The sequence below is a fragment of the Molossus molossus genome, unplaced genomic scaffold, assembly GCF_014108415.1.
Source record: "Molossus molossus isolate mMolMol1 unplaced genomic scaffold, mMolMol1.p scaffold_m16_p_1, whole genome shotgun sequence".
Taxonomy (NCBI): domain Eukaryota; kingdom Metazoa; phylum Chordata; class Mammalia; order Chiroptera; family Molossidae; genus Molossus; species Molossus molossus.
Genome location: NW_023425344.1, coordinates 36,435,007 through 36,459,192, shown reverse-complemented (window position 1 = coordinate 36,459,192; position 24,186 = coordinate 36,435,007). Strand labels below are relative to the sequence as shown.

Below are 24,186 nucleotides of genomic sequence, written 5' to 3'. Positions count from 1 at the left end.
TGCTCCAATGCCAAACAAGTCAGTTCTTCCCCATATGTCTCTGGTGCCTTTCGAGCTGCCTCCCTCACACTGAAGCTCAGAGGAAGCAAGTCCGCGAAAGTCTGTACCCGGGCCCTTTAAGAGGAGCTGCCTGGGGCTCCAGTAGCCACAGCCTCCCTCAGCCTTAGTTCTCTCTGGTTTTACAGCTAGAAGTTATGGAGACTTTTCTTCCTGTCACTGGAACTCTGAGCTGGTGGCCTGGTGTGGGAGGGGGACCCCTCACTCCTCAGAGAGGACCTTCCCAGCCGAGGTGTCCTCCTGATTTGTATCCGCCACACGTGGGTGTGGGACCAGCCCGTCTGCCTCCCCCCCTCCTACCAGTCTGGATGTGGCTGCTGCTTTAATTCCATAGTTGTAGGACTTCCATTCAGTTTGATGTCAGGTGGTTCTGAACGATGGTTGTTCTGTATTTTAGTTGCCATTTTGATGTGGTTGTGGGAGGAGGCGAGTAATGCAGTTATTTATGCTGCCATCTTCACTGGAAGTCACATGGTCTGATTTCTTAAATGTAACATGAAACCAGGGTCTCTCAGCCTTGGAACTTAACATTTAAGATCAGATACTTCTTTGTTGTGGGGTGCTGCCCTGCGCATTGCAGGTTTTTTAGCAGTATCTGGCTGCTTTCAGCAAATGCCAGTAGCATCCTACAAGATGTGACAACAAAAATGTCTCCTGACATTGCCAGGTGTCTCCTGTGGCGGATTCCCTTGCTGAGAACCACTGAATTGAAAACATGCCTATTTTGTAGTTGTTGGACATAGTAGTCTATAATTGTCGGCAGGTTATAGTGGCTGACAAAGTTAGTCAGATTTTCTGTGTTTTTCTTAATCCTCCCCACCCCTAGTTTTTCTATCAGTTGCTAAGAAAGGAGTGTTGAAATACCTGATTGTGGGATTGTTTTATTTCTCCCTCTAATTCCGTCAGTTTTTGCTTCATGAACTCTTTACTTTTAAAAACAACGTTAAGGTATAATTTATATACTATAAATTTATGCATTCAGTGATTTTTTAAAAAAAGTAATTTGATGAGTTGTGCAACTGTCATACTGCAGATTTAAAACATCTTCATCGCACCAGTAAGATCCCTTGTATCCGGCTGTTAATCTCTGTTGCAAGCCCCAGGCCACCACTAAGCTTTCTGTCTTCATGTATTTGCCATTTCTGGACATTTCATATAAATGGAATCATGTAACTTGGTCTTTTGTGTCCAATTTCTTTCACTTACATAACATTTTTGAGGTTCATTTGAATTATAGTATATGGTTGATTTGTTTTTATTGGTGAATAGTGTTCCAGCTTCATGTATTTTTGAGGCTCTGTCAAGAAGTGCTTTCATTTTTTACTATTTTTTTAGTAAATAGACCCAATTAGGAAGTATCTTTTTTTTTTAATCCTCACCAGAGGACATTTTTCCATTTTTTGTTCAGATAGAGTGGGAGGGAGAGAGTGGAAGAGAAAGAGAGAGAAACATCGACGTGAAAGGGACACATCCAGTGGCTGCCACCCGCACGACCAACCAGGGCCGGGGACAAACTGCAACCGAGGTACGTGCCCTTAGTGGGAACCGAACCCGGGTCTCTCTGTACCGCAGGCCGACGCTCTAACCGCTGAGCCAAACCGGCCAGGGTGGAAGTATCCTTTTTTATTTCTCATAATAATTTTTTCTAAAATCTATTTTATCTGATATTAATATAACCCTCTCTACAACTTACGTTAACTCTGCAAAGTATATCTTTTTCCATCCATTTACTTTCAATTTTCTGTGTCTTTATATTTAAAGTTTAGCTATTATGGACAGCATATAACTGGTCTTGCTTTATTTTAAGAAAAAATCCATTTTTCATTGCAACACTAGTTGCAGTGTTTATTGTACTCATGTTTAATATAATTATTGCTGCAGTGAGGTTTGGGGTTCCTGTTTTATTATTTGTTTTCTATTTATTCCCCCTCTGTTTTTGTTGCTGTGTTTGTCCTCTACCTTTTAAAAAATATTATTTGAATATTTATGTTGCTCATTTAGTGGTTGCTCTAGAGATTACAATATACACTCTTCACTTTTTACAGTTAATATTACTGTTTCACATAAAACAGAGAGAGCTTATAATTGTCTATATACATGTTCCATCTGTCCCCACCTTGCCTTGTCCTTTATTCTAAAGCTGTTGTATGTACTACTTTTATATATATTATAAACCCCAGAGGACAATGTCTTAATTACCATTCTTGATGTTCTTCAGTCTTTCTAGAGGATCTGGATTTCTGTTTGGTATTGTTTTGCTTTGGCTTGCAGAACTACCTTGAATCTTTTGTGTAATGCAGTTCTGTTAATAATGGATTCTCTTCATTTTGCTTTCATTCTCTAAGGATATATTCATGGGATATAACAATTCTGCATTGATAGTTTTGTTCTTTTAGCACATTAAAGAGGTTGTTCAACTGTCTTGTGACCTCCGTGATTTCTGATGAGAGAGCAGCTTCCAATAGAATCATTCTCTTATAATGTGTCATTTTTCTCTAGATGTTTTTAAGATTTGCTTTTTACTTTTGGCTTTTAACAGTTTGACTATGATGTGCTTTGGCTGGTCCTCTTTGTATTTATCCTACTTGGTGTTTGTTGAGTATCTTGAAATCTATAAATGTTTATCTTCCACCAAATTTAGGAAATATTCATCTATTTTCTGCCCTATTCTCTTTCCTCTCCTTCTGGGACTCTAATTACATGTATAGTATTATTTAACATGTCTCTGAGTATCTGTTAATTTTTATTTAAGTATTTTTTTTTTATTCTTTCATTGGATAATTTCTGTTGATATGTCTTCAAGTCCACTTGCTCTTTCCTCTGTCATCCCCAGTTTACTGTTAAGTTCATCCAGTGTATTATTAATTTTTCAATTTTGGAATTTCCATTTGATTCTTTTTTTTTTTAATAGTGTTTCTATTTCTCTGCTGAGATTTATTTTTTGGTTCATTGTGAGTATATTGTAGTTTATTGAAGATAGTGTATCTTCTTTAAAATCCTTGTTTGCCAATTTCAACATCTGGGTCATCCCAGGATTGGCCTAAGTTGTTTTATTTTAGAGATGTCTCCAAGTTCCTGGTTCTTAGCATATTGTATGTTTGGATTGTATCTAGAATACTGAGAATGTTAAGTTTGAGACTCTGGGCCAGGCAGGCAGAGTTGAGGATACCTCTTAGATTGTTGACTTTTAGTCCAGTGGACATGGTTTCCTAGATTCGGTTTTCTGTCTCCTAGACCAGAAAAACTGCATTCAACTCCCCACCCCCACCCCCAACCCCGGACCCCCAGTGAAAGACTATAAAAACATGAACTCATTTTGGTCAGCTCTCTTCCTCCAAGTGTGGACTCCACATTTGCCTGTTTGTGTTCACTCTCTAATGCTTCCAGGTAGCTGCATTTAGTTTATAGTTATCTGAGTTTATAGTTTTGTGGAGGAGAGTTGGAATGCCAGGATCTTAGTCATTACTAAAGTTAGTCTTCTGAACTTTCATTTTAGTATGGGGGAAACAGACAATAAACAAATAAAAATAAAATATTTATAATGTTAAATACAGTAAGTTCTCATGTAACATCTATAGGCACCATGACTTGAAGCAACACAGTGTATAATGAAACCAGTTTTACCATTGGCTAATTGATATAAATAAGAGTTAAAATCCTATGGCATCTCATCAATGTTATATTGAATGTTGAACGAAACCACATTATTATAAGGACCTGTTGTAGTTGTACTGGTTATCTGTTGCTTTGTTACAAACCACCTCAAAAGTCTAAGACCTAAATCAATTATGATTTATTATTATAATTCATGCAGCTATGGACTTGGCTGAACTTGTGTTTTATATTTCATCTGGCTCACTCGTGTATTTGCAGGCCCAGCTGGGGCTTGGCTCTAGGCTGGGCTTGGCTGAGTACCTCCGTGAGAACAGCTTCACTCCATGGGTCTTGTCGTTTTCCTGGGAAGTGGGCTAGCCTGGGCCAGTCCGTCTCATGGTGATGACAGAAGGGCAAGAGAGCAATTCCACAAATGCTTATTCAGGCCCCTGCTTATAACACATCTTCTAACATTCCACTGGCCAAAGCAAGTGGGGAACTCAGAATCAAGGGTGGGGAAACACACCTCTTGATAAGAAGATCTGTAAAGTCAAATGGCAAAGAAGCTAGTATAGGCAGTGGTGAACATTGGGGACCTTTCATGCATTCTACCATAGCAGTAATAAGCCATAAAGCCTTGGCCAGTGTGGCTCAGCAGTTAGAGCGTTGGCTTGCATACCGGCGGGACATGAGTTCTATTCCCAGATCAAGGGCACATATCCCCTGCGCCAGTCTGTGCGGGTGCAGGAGGCAGCCAATCATTGTCTCTCTTACACTGATGTTTCTCTCTCTCTCTCCCCATCTGCCTCCCTTCCACTCTCTTTAAAACAAAAAATCAAAGGAAAAAATATCCTCTGGTGAGGATTAACAAAAATAAATAAATAAATAATAAGCCATAAAAAAGTTAAATTAGGATGATAGAGACAAGGGTGTGTGTGTAAATATACAGGTATGGGCAAAAGTAGGTTTATAGTTCATATAGAAAATAATATAGTAATAAATAATAATATAAGAATAAACCCCGTGATTTATGTACTCACAGTTATAAACCTACTTTTGTCCATCACTGCATATAGGCCTTTTTTTTTTTTTTTACAAAATTGGAATTTATTTACATAATTGTATAGTCAACTTTTTAATTTAATATGCTACCCATAATGTAGGGTAAACTGTTTCCAACTTTTTGACCATTTTAGGCCATTTAAAATTTTTTACCCCTCCATGACTTGCTGAGTGCTCACTTTTTAAATTTTTTAATCTTTTTTATTGATTTTGTTTGTTTGTTTGTTTGTTTTGAGAGGAAGGGGGAGAGAGATAGAAACATCGATCATCTGCCTCCTGCACACCCCTTACCAGGGATCGAGCCCACAAACCTGGCATGTGCCCTGACCGGGAATCGAACCGGGACCTCTCAGTCCATGGGACGACGTCATTCCACTGAGCCACACCAGCTGGGCTGGTGCTTACTTCTTAAAGCACTTTACATGTATTATTTATATCATCCTTAAAACAGCCTTGTGAAATAAATGCTCTTACTGTCCTCACTTTACAGGTGAAGAAGCTGAGGTTCAGGAGGCTAAGTAACTGGCCATAAGTCATCCACTTTCTAAGGGGCAGAGATAGGATATGGAGCTGGGCAGTGCCTCAATACACATTCATGTATATACTTATAAAAGTATAAAAGATTGCATTCCTATCTCTGAATATTTCTTTAGATCATTTCCAAGCAGTGGAGTGTTGGGTCACAGGGTAATTGTCACACTTAAAGGAGGAGTTTTTTCATTTTGTTGCCAGTTGACTGAGCACCTCAAGGTTGTTGCAGGAATAATTTTTTCCTTGCACTCCAAGACAGTAAAATACTAGGCTTGCTGGTGAAAACTGCTGGAATAGAAACACTTACTGGGTGAGCTTCAATAAGTAGGAGACCCAGAATTGGTGCATGTGATCTATGGAGGGCTGAGAAATAGCCCAGGTCAGCAAGCCCGCTCTGCTGAGAGTGGTCTGCAGTACAGTGGGCCTGTGGAGTCAAGGCTGCAGGCCAGCTCCAGGTCCAGTTGTCACAGACAGCGCAGGCCTCTGCAAATGATGCCCACTTCTGGTATCAGAGGACAGCTGCAGGTGCAGCTCGTGGGCCTCCCAGCCCACTGCACACTAGGCTTCCTGGCCCCTCATGCGATCTGAATGACCAGGCACAGCAGGAACGGAGTGATTTTAGGAGACTGGCAGAAGATGCAGACAACTTCGTGAAAGGGTGATACCCAGGGTAGTAGGTTTTCTGTCTCCTGTCTGAGTTATGTGGGTATCTCTCTGATACTTCCTACTTGGGAATAGTGGAGGAAATGAATGGAGAGGAAGATAAATCTGTTTGAGTTTTCATTATTAAAAGTTCTGAGTCAAAGCTGGGATAGAGAGATGATTAAATTAAAAATTTGGGATTTTCTGTAGATTGGGTTGTTTTCAGGGTGAATATGCAAGGCCACCTTTTACTGCAGTTAAGGGTTATCTCTGTAAGTGTTCGAGGTACTGTGTCTGTTGTGTATTTTGTGCCTAATAACTTTTTTTTCTCTTTTTGCTTCAGGTTAGTAGTAAAGATGAAGATTTTCTTGATCTGTCTGTCGATGTGGAACAGAATACATCTATTACCCACTGCCTAAGGTAACCTCGTGAATTTGACTGTGGCCTGAACTTTTAATCAGGCTAGTAAATAGTGGGGGGAAATACCCTGTGTTTCTTCAGGAAATAATCTTTCTTTCTGTTAAACCAATGTAATCCTGTTTGCTATTTCTTCTTCTCCAAGAGAGATTAAAAACTAAGTATATGTGGTCTGGAGGAGAGTCCTGCCCAGAAGAGAGAGGATCAAGTGAAAGCCATTAGTCATTAAGTTTGAAAATAAGTTTTTAATCCTGAATTCAGATGTATTAAAGAGGCTTCTCTCTCACACATATACACAATTACACAGGTTAATAAATGCTATAGACGCCTGCCATTCCTTTCTTTTTCTGTGTTAGCTGAGAACCAGTGAGGACATTACCTTTTCCTCCACCTTCCAGCATTGTACGGAAACCATTCATGGGGAAAACTCGATAGGGTTGAGTGGAGGGGAGGAGCCGGAGTGTAAGCAGTGCATGCCCGGGTATTGCATATTTAAATTGTGCTCAAAGGTGATATAGAGACATGGTTTCCTTTTCCCGTCTTCACTCTCCTCTTTTCAACAAGAGGTATGAGTATTTATAACTAGCCGGGCCCTGTTCTGGACACTGGAAATAGAGGAGTGAGCACAGATATGCATCTTGGGAGTGATGGGCGCTGTGGAAGAACTCAGGTCTGGCCTGCAGGAGCCGGTGTAGACCCCGTGGCCAGGTGGGTCTCCTTTTGCTTAGGGTGCTGCAGCTCAGACACTTCCTAGTGCCATGACAAGGCACTGTGGATTTTTATCCGTGGGAGTAGGGTGACAGAATTGTCCTTTCAGGAGCACAGGTGTCTGGGAACGTTTCAGAAGACGTAGATTACAGGGCCTGCCATGCGGTCGACTGTAAGAAAGGCATCTTCCAGGGCGAAGGCAGCGAGGCCAGCGTGGAGGAGCTGGGTCGTCTGGGTGTGATGTAGTGTGCGAGCTGGGGGCGCCTTGCCCTCCCGCCTCCCCGGAGGCTGACCGCCCCCTCCCCGTCCCCAGCACTACACTGATGGTTACGTGACCATTCCTGGGGCTTTGGCACATCAGCCCTTGTCTCCAAAGGCCTTGGTCCCGGGGTCTAGGACAAGTTTGTCATCTCTTTGTTTGCAGTGTTGCATAGGCCAGGGTGGACTCCTTGTCTTCTGAGTGATTCCATTTACGGCATGGGTTCTTAATCTTCCTGTGAAAAGAAGCCTTGTTCTTTATTTTCCTAAGGTTTTATGATCTCAGGGAATGGAAACAGTTGAGGTTGTGCTAACATTAAGTCACGGGGGAGGGGATGGGAGTAGAGGTATTTGCCCAGACCCCTATATAAGAAGGGGAGTTAGAGCGGATTGGAGTTAGGAGGGGGACTGCTCCCACTCCCTTCTGAGCATCATCTGGGCTGTTCAAAAGGGCAGGTGGCAGTGGCCTTAGCTTTGAGGCCAACCAGGTAAAGGGCTAGTGGTTAGTTAACATTTCAGCCTTTGGGGAACTTGTTATAAAAAAATGTAACCCAGATTTATGAGTTCATTTTTTATTTCTGGAGAAACGTATATATTGGCCAGGTGACCTGAGGAAGGCAGGCCAGAGGCATTTGGAGAAGGTAGAGCTGGGATGGGTGAGTACCAGAAAGCCTCAGAGTGCCATAGATAACACGGGAGTGTCGTCCGACGGACTGTCCAGGCGGGTATTCCTGATGTGTCTGCCTGTCCTTAAACTAGACCTTGACCGACTCACCTGTACCTGCCCTCATATCCGCCTAAGATCTCACCTCCCCAACATGAAGCCTGCCGGGCAGTGTCTTTCATCACTGAGTTCTGGGATGGGGGTGCAGCTTTCCAGCCTCCCCAGAGAAGGAGGTGCAGGAGCAAGGCCTGGGGAATAAATGAGGCCAGGTGGTCCCTTCACTTTTTCTGTCTGAGACGAAAGACGAGGAATGATTATGATCTTTTCTGGTCCTTTTCAGGGTTTAGTTTAGTTTGCATTCTTAGAGGTGTTTAAAATTAGAATTCTGAAGTTTTTTCTTTAACATCATGTCTCCATATCTATTCTGATGTGATATTGTTTTACCTTTCATTTGATGATGAAAAAATTTTAAAATCAAGCAAAAACTGGGGGATTTAAATGTCACGTTTCTGCCACCTCCTCCCAGAGTGGTTTTCAGTGATCGGTTACAGTGTGTGTTCTGTGAACTTTTGTCCCAGAGAAATGATGATATAAAATGTAGTTAAGTTCAGGATCCGTGTTCTCACTGAGCCGTAATTCTGATATTTCAAATCTTAGTACTGCTTTAGGCACGGTGAGCCCTTTATTTAACCAGGAGGATACTGAGTAAGCTTTTTTTTCCCTTCCTTTTGAAAAGTTAACAGATGGCCTCTGGCAAAAACTTAAACTAAGGTGAAGTTGATCTCAGTTATCCACACATGGCCCTTTTTTGGTATTTTTGGTCTTCTACTTCCGCCTGAATCTCTCCCTGTGGCTCCTTCACAGAAATGTTCCTTTGTCCCCAGAATGCTCGGTTCTAAAACCACCCTCCTCTTCCTTTGTCTTCCTCTTACTCAAAATCCCGTTCTCGCGGGGCCGGGGAGATCAGCCAGGTATCTGGGGGAAAGTAGCCTAAATAGAGTTTTTTCAACTCCTAAAAATATATATATTTATTAATTTCTTTCTATTTATTTTGAGAAACTTCTTTTATGTACCAAGTTCATATACACCCCACCCACTTCCATTGCCACATGTTTATCTCTTATTTTCTGACCTGGATTTCGGTTTTGTTGTTATATGGTATTTTCTAATATCTGACACACAGATCTTTCTTGTGGATTTCTGTTTTTAATCTTTCTTGATATTCTAGTCCGTGGTTTTCAAACTTTGTTGTGTATTAGAATCACCTGGGGAGGTTGGTAAACGTCAAGGCCCAGGTCATATTCAACTTCGGTGAGCCTGGACCTCTGTTTTCAGTTGACTTCCTGGTGGTTCTAATACCAGCGTTTAAGAACCACTGCTCAGATCCTTGCCACTCTCACGGGTTCGTGGATGGACCAGCGCCATGACGTCACCGGGCGTCAGAACGGCAGCACCTCAGTCTCCCTAAGAATGAACGACTGCATCAGACTGCATTTGGACCGGGTCTCCAGGAGAGTCCGCTGCTTGTGAATGTTTGCAGAGCAGTGCATTGGGCCCGCCCGGGAGGCTCGGAGAGCAGGAAGGCCTGGGTCTGGCTGGAGAGATTCTGATGCCATTGATGGGTTTGGGTTGGGGGCCGAGACGGAGATTGCTTTTAAAGTTCCCTGGGCGATTCTAACAGACAGCCAAGAGAACCACTGGTAGATTCTAGAACAAAGCTTCCCCACTGCCTTGCCATGGGAAATGGGGTGTAGGTGTGTGTCTTTCCCCTCCGCTCTTTAGGGGCTGGGCGGGGCCACAGGAGCGGCCACGGCGACCACAGCTCCCTTCTGGGCAGGGTCACTTTCTGAGTGGGTCACTATATGAACACTATCAGGAAGCATTGCTTGAGAATTTTATTTAATCCTCACCAGAGGATATTTTTTCATTGATTTTTAGAGAGTGGAAGGGGGGCGAGGGAGAGAGAGAAACATCAGTGTGAGAGAAACACATCAGTTGGTTGCCACCAGTATGACCCCAACCGGGGCCAGGGATCGAACCTGCAACCCAGATACCCGCCCTTGACTGGGAATCAAACCCAAGACCCTTTGGTCTTCGGCCTGACACTCCAACTGCTAAGCCAAACTGGTCAGGGTGAGGATATATTTCTTTTTTTATTGACTTTTAGAGAGATAAGAAGGAAGAGAGAGAGAAATACTGATGTGAGAGAGAACCATCGATTGATTGCCTCCTGTATGTGCCCTGGCTGGAAATTGAACCCACCACCTCCAGGGGACAGGACAGTGCTCCAGCCCACTGAACCACGTGGCCAGGGCTGCTTCATAATTTTTTAAATCAATTTTTGAATGATTGTGTTGAGTGGAAATTTAAGATTCTTTTTTCGAAAAGTCAAGCTTTTAATTTAAAAAATGTATCAAATAGAGACATGAACTTGGACATGATTGCTGTCTTTATAATACATAACTTTCGCATCCATAAACATCATCTCTTCATTTTTCAGGTTTTCTTGTATACATTTCCATAAGGTTTTCTAATTTCCTTTCTTTATAAAGCTGTGTATTTTATATTAGATTTGTCCCAAATAATATTTTCAAACAGTGCTTTATTGCCACTATGACAGTTTTGAAAGAAATACAAAGAGTTTTATGCCTTTTCTCTAGCCTTTTCTCTGTTTTAGTACTTTCTCCCGAGTCTCTGCTCTCTCCTTCCCCTTTGACTTTGTTGCCTTCTTTTGTTCAGCAGTTATACAATAGCAACCGAGGCCTCGTCTGCCTCAGGGTTTCATGCTGGGGTCATCTCCCTGTCCCACTGGCCTTACTTTCCACTTCTCAACTCACAGACACCCCCACTCCCCACCCCCGCCCATAAACATTACCCTGTCTCTTGTGGCAACAAGCTTCCAGCCTGCTGGGGCTGTGCAGGCTGATGGATATTCTTGAATTGGGTTCTTAAAGTAGGTATTGACTCCTGCTATGTACCTACTCATCTGGGTCTACAAATACTTCAAGAAACTGAGAAATAAGCGTAAGTAGAAAGTGTTAATTCCTGCCCACTGCTCTGCATGACTTGGTTCTTCTGGTTCTTGAGCTGAATAAAGAGGTCTGTCTGTGGTAGACGTATCAAAGGTGTGTCTCCACCATCACCCATACTCACCTGTCCCGCTTCCCAGCCACCAGCCTCATCCCATCCCTAATTCTCCGCAGGCCAAGAGATGCTTTCGTGTCGGGTCCTTCATGGAAGAGTCGGCCACATTCATTCACCTGAATCTGAGACTGTATTGTGCACCAAGCACTTGAAATCCGGGGATGGAGTATAATTGCCTTCTAAATTGTTTCCTTGCCTTTTGACCCCCTCCAATTCTTCCTCCATTGTGTTGCCAGAAGTGGTATTTTTAAAAAGCACGGTCTGATCATGTCTTTCCCTTGCTGAGTCTGGTCAGCGGGACTCGGGGCCACAAGGTCGACGCCAGCTTCTGAGAAGCGTGCTCCGCGCCTCACCTCCCCGCCGCCGCTGCGGGTCCCTCAGTCTGCCGTCCTGGACTTCTGTCCGCCTGGCACACTTTTCTCTCTGACAGCCTGACTCCGGTATCGCCCCTGGGGAAGCGTCCTGAATTACCCTAGTTCAGGTTCATTTCTCCTTCCCCGAGACTTGATACACATGCCTCTGTCTTCATTCATTTGTTCAGCCAACACATATTATTGAATGCTGCGACTGCGGGCTGTTCTCAGTGCTGGGGCTAGAGCAGTAAGTGAGCCACACGGGGCCACTGCCCACAGAGAGGGGAGCCAGTAATGAATGAGGAGGAGGAGGGTTTCAGATAGCGGTAAGTGCTCAGAAGGAAACCAGACAGCAACGGGATGGGGGCTGGGTAGGCTTGGAGCCAGTGGACAGGGAAGTCGTCTGAAAGAGCTGAGCTCGAATGGTTGGAGCCAGCCTGGAGCATCTGGAAAGGGGCTTTCAGTGCCAGGAAAACAGCACCTGCCAGTGCCCTTAGGCAGGGAGAGCGTTGAACTTGAGCTCCGGGGGAAGGCTGGCCTGCGAGGCTGGAGCAGAGTGAAGGAAGTGCGGCCTGTAGGAGATGAGGTCAGAAGACAGCCGGGTCTGAAGGCGGCTGGCCTGTCCACTGTGGTCTGGATCTCACTCACAAGAGCAGCGGGGAGCTGTTGGAGGGCTTGGGGCAGGGATCTGTGTTGTAAGGTGAGCCCTGCCTGTTGCACGGGGCTCACTCAAGTGTCGGTCTGGTGGGCTGAGCTGTGAAGGGTAGGGACTGCGACTCTCTAGCACCCAGTCCCAAGTGCTGTTGGTAAACATTTGGGGATTTAATGGACAAACGATCCATGTTTTCTTTTGATAAGCTCTGTGTAAGTGGTTGAGTCCTTTGCACCATGTGAATAATAAGTAACGTTTTTGATTTAGTAAAATGTGATCATTCTGGTGCTAGGACACACCCCACGCACAAGGAGATGTCACAGACCTTTTCAGGACTCTGCAGTGTTATATTCTGGATATTCTTTCCGTCTTTGAAATAGTAACCCAGGAATGTTAAATAGAATCGCAGTGACCAGAAAAGAATGAAAAGCGGTGACATTTAAAAAATGAAACAATAAGTAGGCAGTAAGTCAGGTACAGATGTAACATCGCAGTGGCGTTTGTTCTCAGAACGGGGCTAGCTGAAGTTCATGTCACCCAGGGTGCAGGGAGGTAGGAGCAGGGGGTTGGTAGGAAGCAGTCGTCTCCTGACCATTTGGCTTTCTTAGTTCGATATAAGGGCAGTTATATAGTTTAAAGTTCATCCTCTTCACTTTCATACTCTTGGAAAATATAGACCACCTGAGACGTATTGTTTCTCCTTAACTGTACAATAATGCCACCTTGTGTTTTATGTAATTGACTCCTTTGGGCTCAACTTTACAGTGGGCTTTTACTATAGTTGGTATTTTTTTTTTTTTTAAGAGAGAGAGGAAGGGAGCGCGAGAGAGAAACATCGATCAGCTGCCTCCCGCATGCCCCCTACTGGATATTGAGCCCACAACCTGGACATGTTCCCTGATCAAGAATTGAACCAGGACCTCTCAGTCTATGGGAACGACGCTCAATCCACTGAGCCACACCAGCTGGGCTACAGTTTGTATTTTTCTATTATAATTTATATCTCTAGATGACAGGCATTCTCTGTTGAACCCAGAGTTTTTTTCAGAATCAGTTGGAAACATTTATCTGTGTCTCATTAAATAAAGCTATACTTGAAAGTGTCCGGCGGTGAGAACATTCAGCCCAGTAGACGGGCTCTATTGGCATCATAGTGCCTACTTGTAAGAAGGAGTTTTTCTCATTAATGATTTCCCCACACTCACTTAAAAGTTACTCTTCATACAGACTGACATCCCTCAGAAGAGGGAGTTGGGGGGAAGAGATAAACCACAGAACTTATATGCATGTACACATAACCCATGGACACAGACAACAAAGCTGGGGACAGAGTGGGGGGCGGATGGGGAGGCAGTTGTCAATGGGGAAAAAAGGATAAACATCTGTAACAAAAATAAATTAATAAAAAATAAAGTTAAAAAATAATAAAGTTACCCTGCAGATAATAGAGGGTTTAAAACGTCATATACCAAGCAGTTTGGACTTCTTTTTCAGTTGTAAATATTTTTCTCTGCAGGGACTTCAGCAACACAGAAACACTGTGTAGTGAACAGAAGTATTATTGTGAAACGTGCTGCAGCAAACAGGAGGCCCAGAAAAGGTGCGTGAAGGGTGTAGCTCAAGAGGGTGGCTTTGTGTCCTGCGGGGGAACCAGCCTGGAGCCTGACAGATCTGATTTTGATGGGCCTATGGCCAAGTAGCTTTGGAGAAGTCAGTTACCTTCCTCCCTGGTAAAAAACTAGGACAGGAATGCCTACCTTAGAGAGTTGTTCATCATCTGATTGTTTGCTCATTTGTTTGTCATGCATTCATGCAACAGATGTTTATTGAGTGCTACTGTGTGCTGGGTAAACAAGCGGTGATCAAACACAATCACCATCATCTTGGGGGACTATAAAAAGGACTTAGTGTAGTTCATAACATAAAATTGTCGCCCAGGAACATTGTTAGTATTGCCCAAGTATTGGAGCTTCTTTTTATTTTTTATTATTATTTTTTTATCCTCACCCGAGGACATTTTTCCATTTTTTGCACAGATAGAGTGGGAGGGAGAGAGAGAGAGAAACATCGATGTGAAAGGGACACATCGAGTGGCTGCCACCCGCACGACCAACCAGGGCCGGGGACAAACTGCAACCGAGGTACATGCCCTTAGCGGGAACCGAACCCGGGACTCTCTGGACCGCAGGCCGATGCTCTAACTGCTGAGCCAAACCGGCCAGGGCCAGCTTCTTTTTATTTTTAATTCTCACCCAAGGGATATGTTTGTTGCCTTTAGAGAGGAAGGGAGGGAGGGAGGGAGAGACATCCATTGGCTGCCTCCCGAACACGCCCCAACCAGGGATCGAACCCGAAACCTAGGTATGTGCCCTGACTGGGAATCAAACCCATAACTTTTGGTGTATGGGACGACGCTTCAACCAACTGAACCACCTGGAGAGGGCAGAACTTCTTTATTTTTATTTATTTATTTTTCTTTATCGATTTTAGAGAGGAAGGGAGAGGGAGAGATAGAAACATCGATGAGAGAGAACATTTGACTGGCCGCCTCCTGCACACCCCCCACTGGGGATCAGGCCCAAAACCTGGGCATGTGCCCTGACCGGGAATCGAACCGGGGACCTCTTGGTGCATGGGTTGATGCTCAACCACTGAACCACATTGGCTGGGCCAGAACTACTTCTTTAGAAGATAAGAGGTTAAAAAATTATTTAATAAGGAATCATGAGGAAATCAATAACACATCAGTTACATGCATAGCTGATAAGAAAGTTATCTGAATTGATGTAGGACCCAAGGTTGCCCCTCTTTTTAAACCAGCACCAGTCAGCCAGTTATAGCTCTTGGACAATCTGAGATAATCAGTGATTCCCTGTTATTTTTCCCCAGAAACCAAGAAACTTGACATTTTAATTATCCTGTGAAATCTCACTGTGAGTTAAATTGACCCGCCCATGCTTGTGGAATGTTCACAATAAGTCATAGATGCTCGTTACTGCCGTCTAAACCCTCAGGGGTCTGTGGCTGAGGACAAAACCATTTCTCTGCCCAGCCTCCCAGCCCTTCTCCCCCAGACACGCTCACCTTTTCTTGCTGCTTTGAACCTTACAAAAGGCTAGTCCTGTGGCAGGCGGCGTGGAGGTGGCAGGTCGTGCGCCCTCGCTGGTGGTGAGGGGCGCTCACCTCCGCTCCATCCGTGTACTCGGTCAGCCCGGGCTTTCTGTGCGGCATGGAGGTGTTTTCTGCTCAGCTCTGGAGGTCTGACACATTAAAATGTCATAGGCTCCTATAAAATATGGGGTTCCCCATAGTTCATATGTTTATGCTGATGTTGTTTTGCTTATTTTTTATGAAAGGGTTTACCTTAATTGATTCCTGAATAATAGTCTCTTAAAATTTGTCCTTTTCAAATAATATGCATCGAAAATGTGCACAAGCTGAGCAGAATTTACACTAGTTCAGGACATTCGTAGATGGAGGTCCTGGAAGGTGACTGGAAGATTTCTAGTCTAGAAGTGTTAACTCTATACACTCCCGTCTTTGTGACTTTCTACCAAGGAATATTACTGGCCATCTAGTGAAGAAAGCTTTTCCGTTTATGTAAGTTTAGGGAATGCTGCATCCAACAACAGAACAATTCCTTTTCTGCGGACTTCCCAAAAATCTCAGTGCTCCCGATGCAGGGAGGAGCTTCAGAGTAGAAAGTGGCCTTGTCCGAATGGCCACAGACACCCCACATCTATCAGCATGTCCAGTGCGCTCATGAGCCTGGTCTGGGACATGGAGCCTGAGCCAAGCCCTGCTTCTCATGAACGAGGAAACGGAGCCAGGGAAGGGGAGTCACCTGCCCAGGAGCACAGGGGTGGGGGTGAGCCTGGCACGTCTGGGCCTGATGCCAGCGGCTCGCGGTGTCCGAACATCTCCGCTGGTCCCCGGAACCTGGAGGTCCAGAGCACACCTTCTGCTTGTCCTCTCCCCGACTTCCTTTTCCCAGAGCTGGCACCCCTCCTCGCCATGATCTTGTGAAGGGGTGGGGGGGCTGCCCCAGTACTTCCTCCCTGGGCGGCGAGGGCAGCGGCAGAGAGCAGTTGTGCGCCCTACTTCTGTTGGTGCAGAAATTCAGGACTCCGGGCTCCCTGCCGCGTCCTGTGGCGTCACCACGCTGCAGTTAGCGAGGATTGGGTCGGTCAGCTCTCCCCAGCAGGCAGGCTTTTATTCTTGGTTTGGTCATTTGCGGCGGGTTCGACCCCTCCTGCTCTCCATTTGTGCAGGACACAGTGGCCTCTGTCCCCCCGATGGGTCAGGTACAACTGATTTCCTATTTCACGGTTTCCTAGGATGAGAGTGAAAAAGCTGCCCATGATTTTGGCCCTGCACCTAAAGCGGTTCAAGTACATGGAGCAGCTGCACAGGTACACCAAGCTCTCCTACCGGGTGGTCTTCCCGCTGGAGCTCCGGCTCTTCAACACCTCCAGCGACGCTGTGAACCTGGACCGCATGTACGACCTGGTGGCAGTGGTGGTTCACTGTGGCAGGTAAGGGCAGGCGGGCGGGGCGCTCAAGGGAAGTGAGGGCCATCCTGTGCCGAAATAGACCCCGCTGGACCTGCCTGGCCTGGGCTGTGAGGTTCAGCAACCATGGGACTTTTTGGGATCTCTTCCAAGTTCTTGTTTCTGTGTCATCTCCAAAGAAATATAAACATACCTACATACACACACAAAATAAAACCACATTATAATAAGGTAATCTAAATGTTCTATCACAAGGAAATGGTAACTCTCCATTGGTTATCAATGATGCGTGGGAGGAGTTTGAAATTACATGGAGGCATAAATGCTTATGCTATCATTTTCATTTTTTAAAAGCCAGGTTACATATTACATGATTTCAAAAGTATTTTAAGTTGTATGAATAAAGACTGGAAGCCATAGATCAGAGTTCATAATTTTTTGGCATTTGAATGATTGAAAATGTACTTTTCAGTCCTTTGCTCAACATTCTGTAAGAAGTACATGATCGGGCCCTGGCTGGTGTGGCTCACTTGGTTAGGTGTCGCCCATGCACTGGGAAGTTCCCAGTTCGATTCCCAGTCAAGGGCACGTGCCGAGGCTTTGTCCTCAACCCCCGTACAGAAGGCAGCAGATCGCTGTTCCGCTGTCACATCGATATTTCTCTGTCTCTCCCTTTCCCTTCTCTCTCTCTAAAAATCAATAAAAACATATTAAAAAAAGAAAAAAAGAATGATCACCACACATCCATCACCTCACCTAATTACCATTTGTGTGTGTGGTGAAAACTTTAAAAAAAGAGCAGAGCAAAATCTTTTTTTCTTTTCTTTACATAGAAAGAAGAGAGAGTAGGAGAGAGATAGCCCCTAGACACAGAAAATCAAACCATTTTGCTGAAATTCCTTTGATCAAATACTTTTTATTCCATAATTTGCAGATGTCTAAGCAGGAAAAGTGTACTGAGAATTCACCTCTTGTTTTCCTTTGCTCGGCAGGGCCGGGTGTATGTTCTCTTCCTGGGGTGGGCACAGCCTGCCCTGCCCTCAAAGATTTTAGATTGGGACATGCCACAGAGCAGGTGTCTTCCCCTCCCTCTGCCCGGATTGGGTTGTGGTGGACAGACCATTACCGAGAGTGTGTACAGTTCCACATGGAGGAATGGTGATGTGTTTTTAACCCTGTACCTGGGTGGATGGCATCAGGAACTGTAACTTCACATATGCAGCACCTGCTTTGTCCTGCGCATATTAAATAGCTTTACGTCACTGGCTATTTATGTTCTCAGTAAGTTATATTTATCGGCCAGTTAACAGCCAGCTTTGTGTTTTCCTTGAAGAATAGTTCTAACAGTTATTTTTTTAAAGAACCCAGGGGTCCAGTGATCTGGAAGCTAGCCAGGAACACTGGGTGGGACCCCGGCAGGGGTTGGAAAGAGGTTTTGGGGAGACAGAGCCTGGTACCTGGAGGGCATTGAGGCTGACGCGGGCGGTGTGGGCAGGTGATGGGGAAAGGGAAGCGCTCAGATGTGTAGGACACACATGGGCTTTCAGTGTGGATCTCTGTGTGTGCCAACTCTGAACCCTGAGCGCTGGTGAGGACAAGGCAGACCCACGTAGGAGCCGGGGACAAGCGGGAGGCCGGGTTCAGAAACAGTCAGCTTCTGTGATGGGTGCACAGCCCTGAAGGTCAGAGCAGCCCCGGCAGCAAGGACGAGTTGGTGGCGAGTCACGCATGCTGCTCACTAGGACGCTTTAAATTCCTCCCAGCAGAGGTAGGATGGTTCTGATGCTGGTTCTGATGCGGGGAGCAGGGCTGGCTGGGGCACTGGCAGCTGTGCAGCTAGGGAGCTGAGCCCTCCTTCCCCACGCCAGGACCCCCCGGCTCACAGCTCGGGTGCACAGCCTCATTCTCTGACTTCTGCTGCAAGCATTCCTGAGCCCTGGTTTCCTGGGTTCCGGGCAGGATCTGAAGGCACAGCAGTGAAGCCGAGGATCTAGTGGGAAAGGTGATTAACAAGTAAAGCAGCCTGCCCCAACCCAGAGCAAACAGACCACTGCAGAGTCATGTATGATTCTGATTTGTGCTATAAGGCATGAGCAGGACGATGAGAGAGCAAGGGGAGGTGATTGGCAAAGATTTATCTACCTGGGTGACATTGTAGCTGAGGCCTCAGAGATATCACGCACCAAGAATGTGAACACTGGGGGAGGGTCAATTAGGCAGTTAGAGCAAGTGCAAAGGGCCAACGTGTGAAGAGTGACGTGTGTGAAAACCAGAGAGACCAGCGGGCTGGAGCTCCGGGGGAAGAGTGGCTGGATGGGGTTGGAGAAAGACAGGAAGGGTTTGTGTGTGTCGCCTTGTGTTTAAAGAAAGCAAACACGGGGAAATCTAGCTTTTCAGCTTGGATGGTGCATTGAAAAGCAAAACAAAACAAAACTCTAGATTTAGGATTAAAATCCGTTCATTTGTATAAATCTCACTACATAGAAATAGCTGTTTCATTGTTCTTTTTTTTTTTTTTCTTACTATGTGATACGTACCTTTTTATTTTCTTGCTTGTTATTATGCATTGTGGTTTATTAAGATCTTTCTCAAACTTAGATCGTGTCGCTCAAAATTGCCATGTCTTCTAGGCTCACTCGCAGCAAGGTCCAAAATCTCAACCATGACTGATACCTCATTCCCTCGCTGGCCTCCTCCGCTCTGGCTCGCTCGGCTCTGGCCACCTTGCTCTTCCATGAACATGGCGAGAACTGTACCCCCAAGACCTTTGCACTGCTACTCCCTATTCCTGAGACTTCCATCTGATCGTCCCATGGCTTGTCCCCCGCCGCTTCCTTCGGGGAAATTTCCTTCTCATGTTCTCAGAGAGGCCTCCTGTCATCGCTTCGTATCAAAGGCTCCTTCCCTCTACACTCACTGCCGTCACTCTGCTTTATTCTTCATGGCACTTAGCACCCCTGGAAATATATTCATACTTTAGTTTGTTTACTGCCTGTTGAACCCCCGCCGCCCCGAAAGTGGGACTTGGTTTTGTTCATTGCTTTTTTTCCCTGACAGTCAGAATAGGATGTGGCACATGGTAGGTATACAGTGATTATGTGCTAATGTTTGTTGAGTTTGAATGTCTATTTTCCCCACTGGGCTGTGAGTTTCCAGTTAGGAGACAGATGTTTGTTCATCTTGGCACTCCCCGTGCCCGGCACGACGCCGGCGCCTGGCCCTCCTCCCTGTACTGGTCAGAGGAGCGCGGACATGGGCGTCACCGTGCCAAGTTCTCTGTCCTGATGATAGCGTTTTCCCCAGTGAACCGCTGCTTGTAAAGAGCTACCTGGAGTTTTATAAAGAGGTACATGTCAGTTAACTTGGTCACTTTCTCTTTTTTTGTTCTTTCCCAGTGGTCCCAATCGTGGGCATTATATTACTATCGTGAAAAGTCACGGCTTCTGGCTTCTGTTTGATGACGACATTGTAGAGGTGGGTATGCAGAGTGGTGTCAGCGGGGGTGGGATGGCATTGGGGAATGTGCAGGTGTGGACATTTTCCAAAATAGGCCTGTTTTCCCATAATTTGATTGTAAAACAACTTACATTTCTCTCAAAACTAAATTCTGCTGCTTCCTAATCTCTGTGGAAAGGGAGAAGGGGTGTGATCATGGACTTGTTTATACTGTATTCTTGTTGAGTGATCAGCCATAGATATGGGACCTTCATGCCACCATCAATCCTGTTTATGAGTTCTGTTTCCTAATGTGACTAAAGCTCTCTCTTGTACACACCAAATAATAAACTTCAAGGTTCTATTAAAATGATCTCATTATACCCAATTTTGGGGGGTATTAGTTATTAAAAATTTTATTTTTCAGTCTGTTGGACCTGGAAAATCTAAAACACCAAAGTCTTCCTTATGCTGATTTTGTTGTAAGGGAACAGTAGCTGGAGAGAATTCCACACTCAAAGACATGGTCTAGTTTAGCCACCAGGATAAAATGAAAGGGAATGAAAGGATCGAGGTGATTCCCCAGGCCCCCGTTTTACCATTTCAAAGACACAAGCCCTGCTTCTTCAGAGAGCGCCCACACATGGCTGCTGGTAGATCAAAGTGTGGCTTTCTTCCCCAGAGATTTGCAATTCATGCCCTGGTGTCCCTCTGCCAAGTCTGTGCAATTACCCGTATGCTATTGAAAGTGATTTTATAGCCAACAGTATTTCTTACATTTTTCTTGTGCATTCCATTAGTTTTTCTGTCCTTCTCCCAGTAATCATGTTAAACAAGTTTATTGTTTTATTTCTCTTTTATTGCAGAAAATAGATGCCCAAGCTATTGAAGAATTCTATGGCCTGACATCAGATATATCAAAAAATTCAGAATCTGGATATATTTTATTCTATCAGTCAAGAGAATAACTTAAAGAACTGTGGGACTAACTCAAGTGGGGGGAAGTGTTCAAAGCACTATTACCTGGATTCTCTGCAGACTTCCTCTTCCAGCAGCCCACCAATGGTATTATTCCAAGTCTCAGTGGTCTGGCTGTGTTAGATTCTCATTCTCTCTCTCTCTCTCTCTCTCTCTCTCTCTCTCCACATGCAGCACTATTCGTGGTTTTATTTTAGTCTGAGGTAGAGTTAACTGCAATCAGATTGTAGTAAGATTTATATGAATAACAGTTGCTAATTTTAGGATTGGGTAAATGCGTGCCACTGGCTATGTCTGAATTAGAATGACATTTCCTAGAATGTCTGCAGTCTATTCTGGGTCTTTGTTAAACTTCTTAAATGGTTTCCAGGGTCTCCTTTCAATGCATTCCTTTAACTGGTCCCTGGAAACATTGCTACCCATTTTTAGCTTCTTTGCCTCTTATCTGACAGAAGGACAGAAGAGTCGGGTAGATGTTCACCCTTAGGACTGCAACTATAGCTTTAAGTTTGTGCAGGTGAAATTGTTTAAAAGTGTGTTTAAAACCTCAGATACTGAAATCATCCTCCCGGTGGAACAGGGTGAAGAGCTGTTCATGGTGGCTAGCGTGTCCCCTAGGCTGTGCTCACCTAGCCTGTAGGATTCCCCGGGGCAAAGAGGTAGGGCGCTCAGGGAAGGCAAAGCCATGAGGAGGAAGCTTTCTTGGGGAGTGAAAAGTTACTTTTCTTATCTTTCTACCAAAACCACGTTTCAGGAAAATTAACTCCTTGCTGTCTGTTTTTAGTGACACTTTCTTCTGTAAGGTCCTGTGCGTTGTATCTATCTATCCTCTATCTGGCACTGCTAAGCTTTCCTGGGTATCTGTCCAGACCTGGCGTTCCGCAGTGTGGTGGCAGGGCTGGGACCCCACGGGACTGCCCCCAGCACAGCTCGAGCCAGGAGTACCAGCACCGTTCTTCCCGGAGAACGAAGGCACCGCCCTGCACCCCACCAGCTGCCCGGACAGCTGTTCCCTTGGCAGCAGCCCAGCCTGTTCGCGGGGCACTGGCAAGTCCCAGGGCTAACGTGGAGCTTCCCGAGGGAAGACCGCGGTCAGCTGGGCGTGAAGGTGGGTCGGAGGAAGTGCAGCGGGCGGCGGAGGACCGAGCGAAACAGCGGGCACAGGGCGTTTCTTTGGCTCAGGCTCCTAGAATGCTTGACAAGACGGAGTTTTTTGGAAGAACCTCATCTCACTCTAGTTACCTTTTTTTCACTTTTGTTGTATATGTATTTATTAGATCATTGGAGTATTGGTACCTTTTATTAAAAGGGTCGATGTGGTGTTTTGCCGTTGAGCTGGTTTCTGGTTTCCTACAAATACTGAGTCATAGACCTTCCTTCGGGAAGTCAGGTGACTTCCATACACTATGATATACTGTGAACACATGACTTTGTTACCTAATAAATCAGCAAATGAACATGCAGACGTTTGGCATAATGTGAACTAAAGTTGAATTTGAAAATGTTAGTGGCCATTTTGCAACAATTAAGAGCATAGCACTTTATCTAGATGAAAACTGGATTTCTTATCTTTGAACTATCGTGAACTGTTTATTGCTCAGAACTTAAATAAGCATGCCAACACTTCATTTGTTCATGCTTGAAGTGAAATGTTTTACTTTTCACTGGAGAAGACAAAACAGGGTGATCTTCACGTTATTGTTTTATACGAGTGACAAAGTATACCTTGCCTTGTCTAGAGGCAAATTCATATTTATAAATATTTTGTCTGTTTTTTTCCTCCATGAAACATATGCAGTAATCACTTACCGGGAAGGTAAGTTTTTATTCTGTTTTTAAGGAGAGACACTTTCCAATTGAAGGTGATTGATATAGGCAACTGTTTGTACTATATATAACCCATATATTTGACTGCAGGTTGCAAAGTTTAAAAAAAATGATGGTTGATATCTAATATATTTGGAACTGATTCATAAGAAAAACTATTAAAATTATCTTTGAAATGACTCTTGAAGCTAATTTATTAGAAAAATAATGTTTCATTTGGAAGCCTGTGTAAGTAAAAGCTAAATGCTAAGTCCTAATGCTTTTTTTGTTTTTGATGTGTAAAGTTGTTTGTTTTTTTCCCAGTGACTTAACTGAAGTAATTCCTTTTAATAGAAAGGGTCAGTTAAAATTCAGTATTCCTGGATAGATTTTTGGAATAAATAAGTATGGGAGATAATGCAAAGACGTTGAAATGGTCATGTGATGCAGGAAAAGAAGACTGGAAAAGGGTTTAGCACTCTTATCCTTCAGCACTGCATCGGGTTCTTAAATGTTAGAGCTACCTGGAAATTTCTTTCCTCTTCCTCTTCAATTTAAGAAACAAACACTAGGCAGCTACACCCTCGCCCCGGCCATTTCTCAGTATATAAAGACAGTAGCGTGCAAACACTTTTCTTTTTCATCCTTTATTCATCCCGCAAAGCAGAGACGGGTGGGATATGTGAGACCCTTCGGAGGTCAGTGACAGCACAAAGGCCCAGCAGCGCCCCCTCAGATGGCCAGGGTGTGTGTGTCATTTTCTGGCAGGAGTAAGGCCTGCTCTATTTTTTTTTTTTTTTTAATTTTTTTTTAGCGGCTGGGTATTGTAAAATAAGTTAGTGTTTTACACTTCAAAAGAGAAAAATATTTGCTTTCTTGGTCACTTACTGGCTAAGCATCTAGATAATGGTGCAGTGTGCTGAAAGCTCGTTTGTTTGAAGGTACATTTTGGTAAAATGCTGCCATCGGTCCTGGCACCTTGGTGCATTTCCCATCCCGAGGCTCGACCCGCGGCCTGGTCTGAAGGGAGCACAAGGGGGTGTTGGCTGGAATAGGAAGCCAGCTGGTTAGAGCCTGGTATATTTTGGATTACAGATGCAATGGGGAAAAAGCGACAGAAACGGTCCCTATGCATTTATTTTCGTGGATAAACTTAATTTCATGGGCATGACTAATAATGAACTAGGTTCTAACGGAAGCTTAGGGCTTATTTTAGATATTGGAGTGTAGCTTTATTACAGATGGACTTTATCTTTAAACATGGCATTTTGATCAACTTTGTATAGTCACGTGTATTAAATGTTTTGCCCCGTTTGCTGTCATATGGTCAAGACATTTATCAGCACTATTGTGATTCACTCATGTAAATGGCAT

At 44.6% G+C, this 24,186-nt stretch overlaps 1 protein-coding gene across 1 annotated transcript in view; it reads left to right on the top strand.

The window, feature by feature from the left end:
* USP46 (ubiquitin specific peptidase 46) overlaps positions 1 to 22,772 on the top strand; it is a 60,934-nt gene extending 38,162 nt beyond the window's left edge. Inside the window, exons 5-9 of the mRNA XM_036272790.1 lie at positions 6,230 to 6,306; positions 13,599 to 13,682; positions 16,420 to 16,617; positions 19,989 to 20,067; positions 20,895 to 22,772. Coding sequence (XP_036128683.1) covers positions 6,230 to 6,306; positions 13,599 to 13,682; positions 16,420 to 16,617; positions 19,989 to 20,067; positions 20,895 to 20,996 — 540 coding nt within the window. The 3' untranslated portion in view covers positions 20,997 to 22,772. The remainder of the gene's footprint in view (positions 1 to 6,229; positions 6,307 to 13,598; positions 13,683 to 16,419; positions 16,618 to 19,988; positions 20,068 to 20,894) is intronic.
* Positions 22,773 to 24,186: the final 1,414 nt, after the last annotated feature.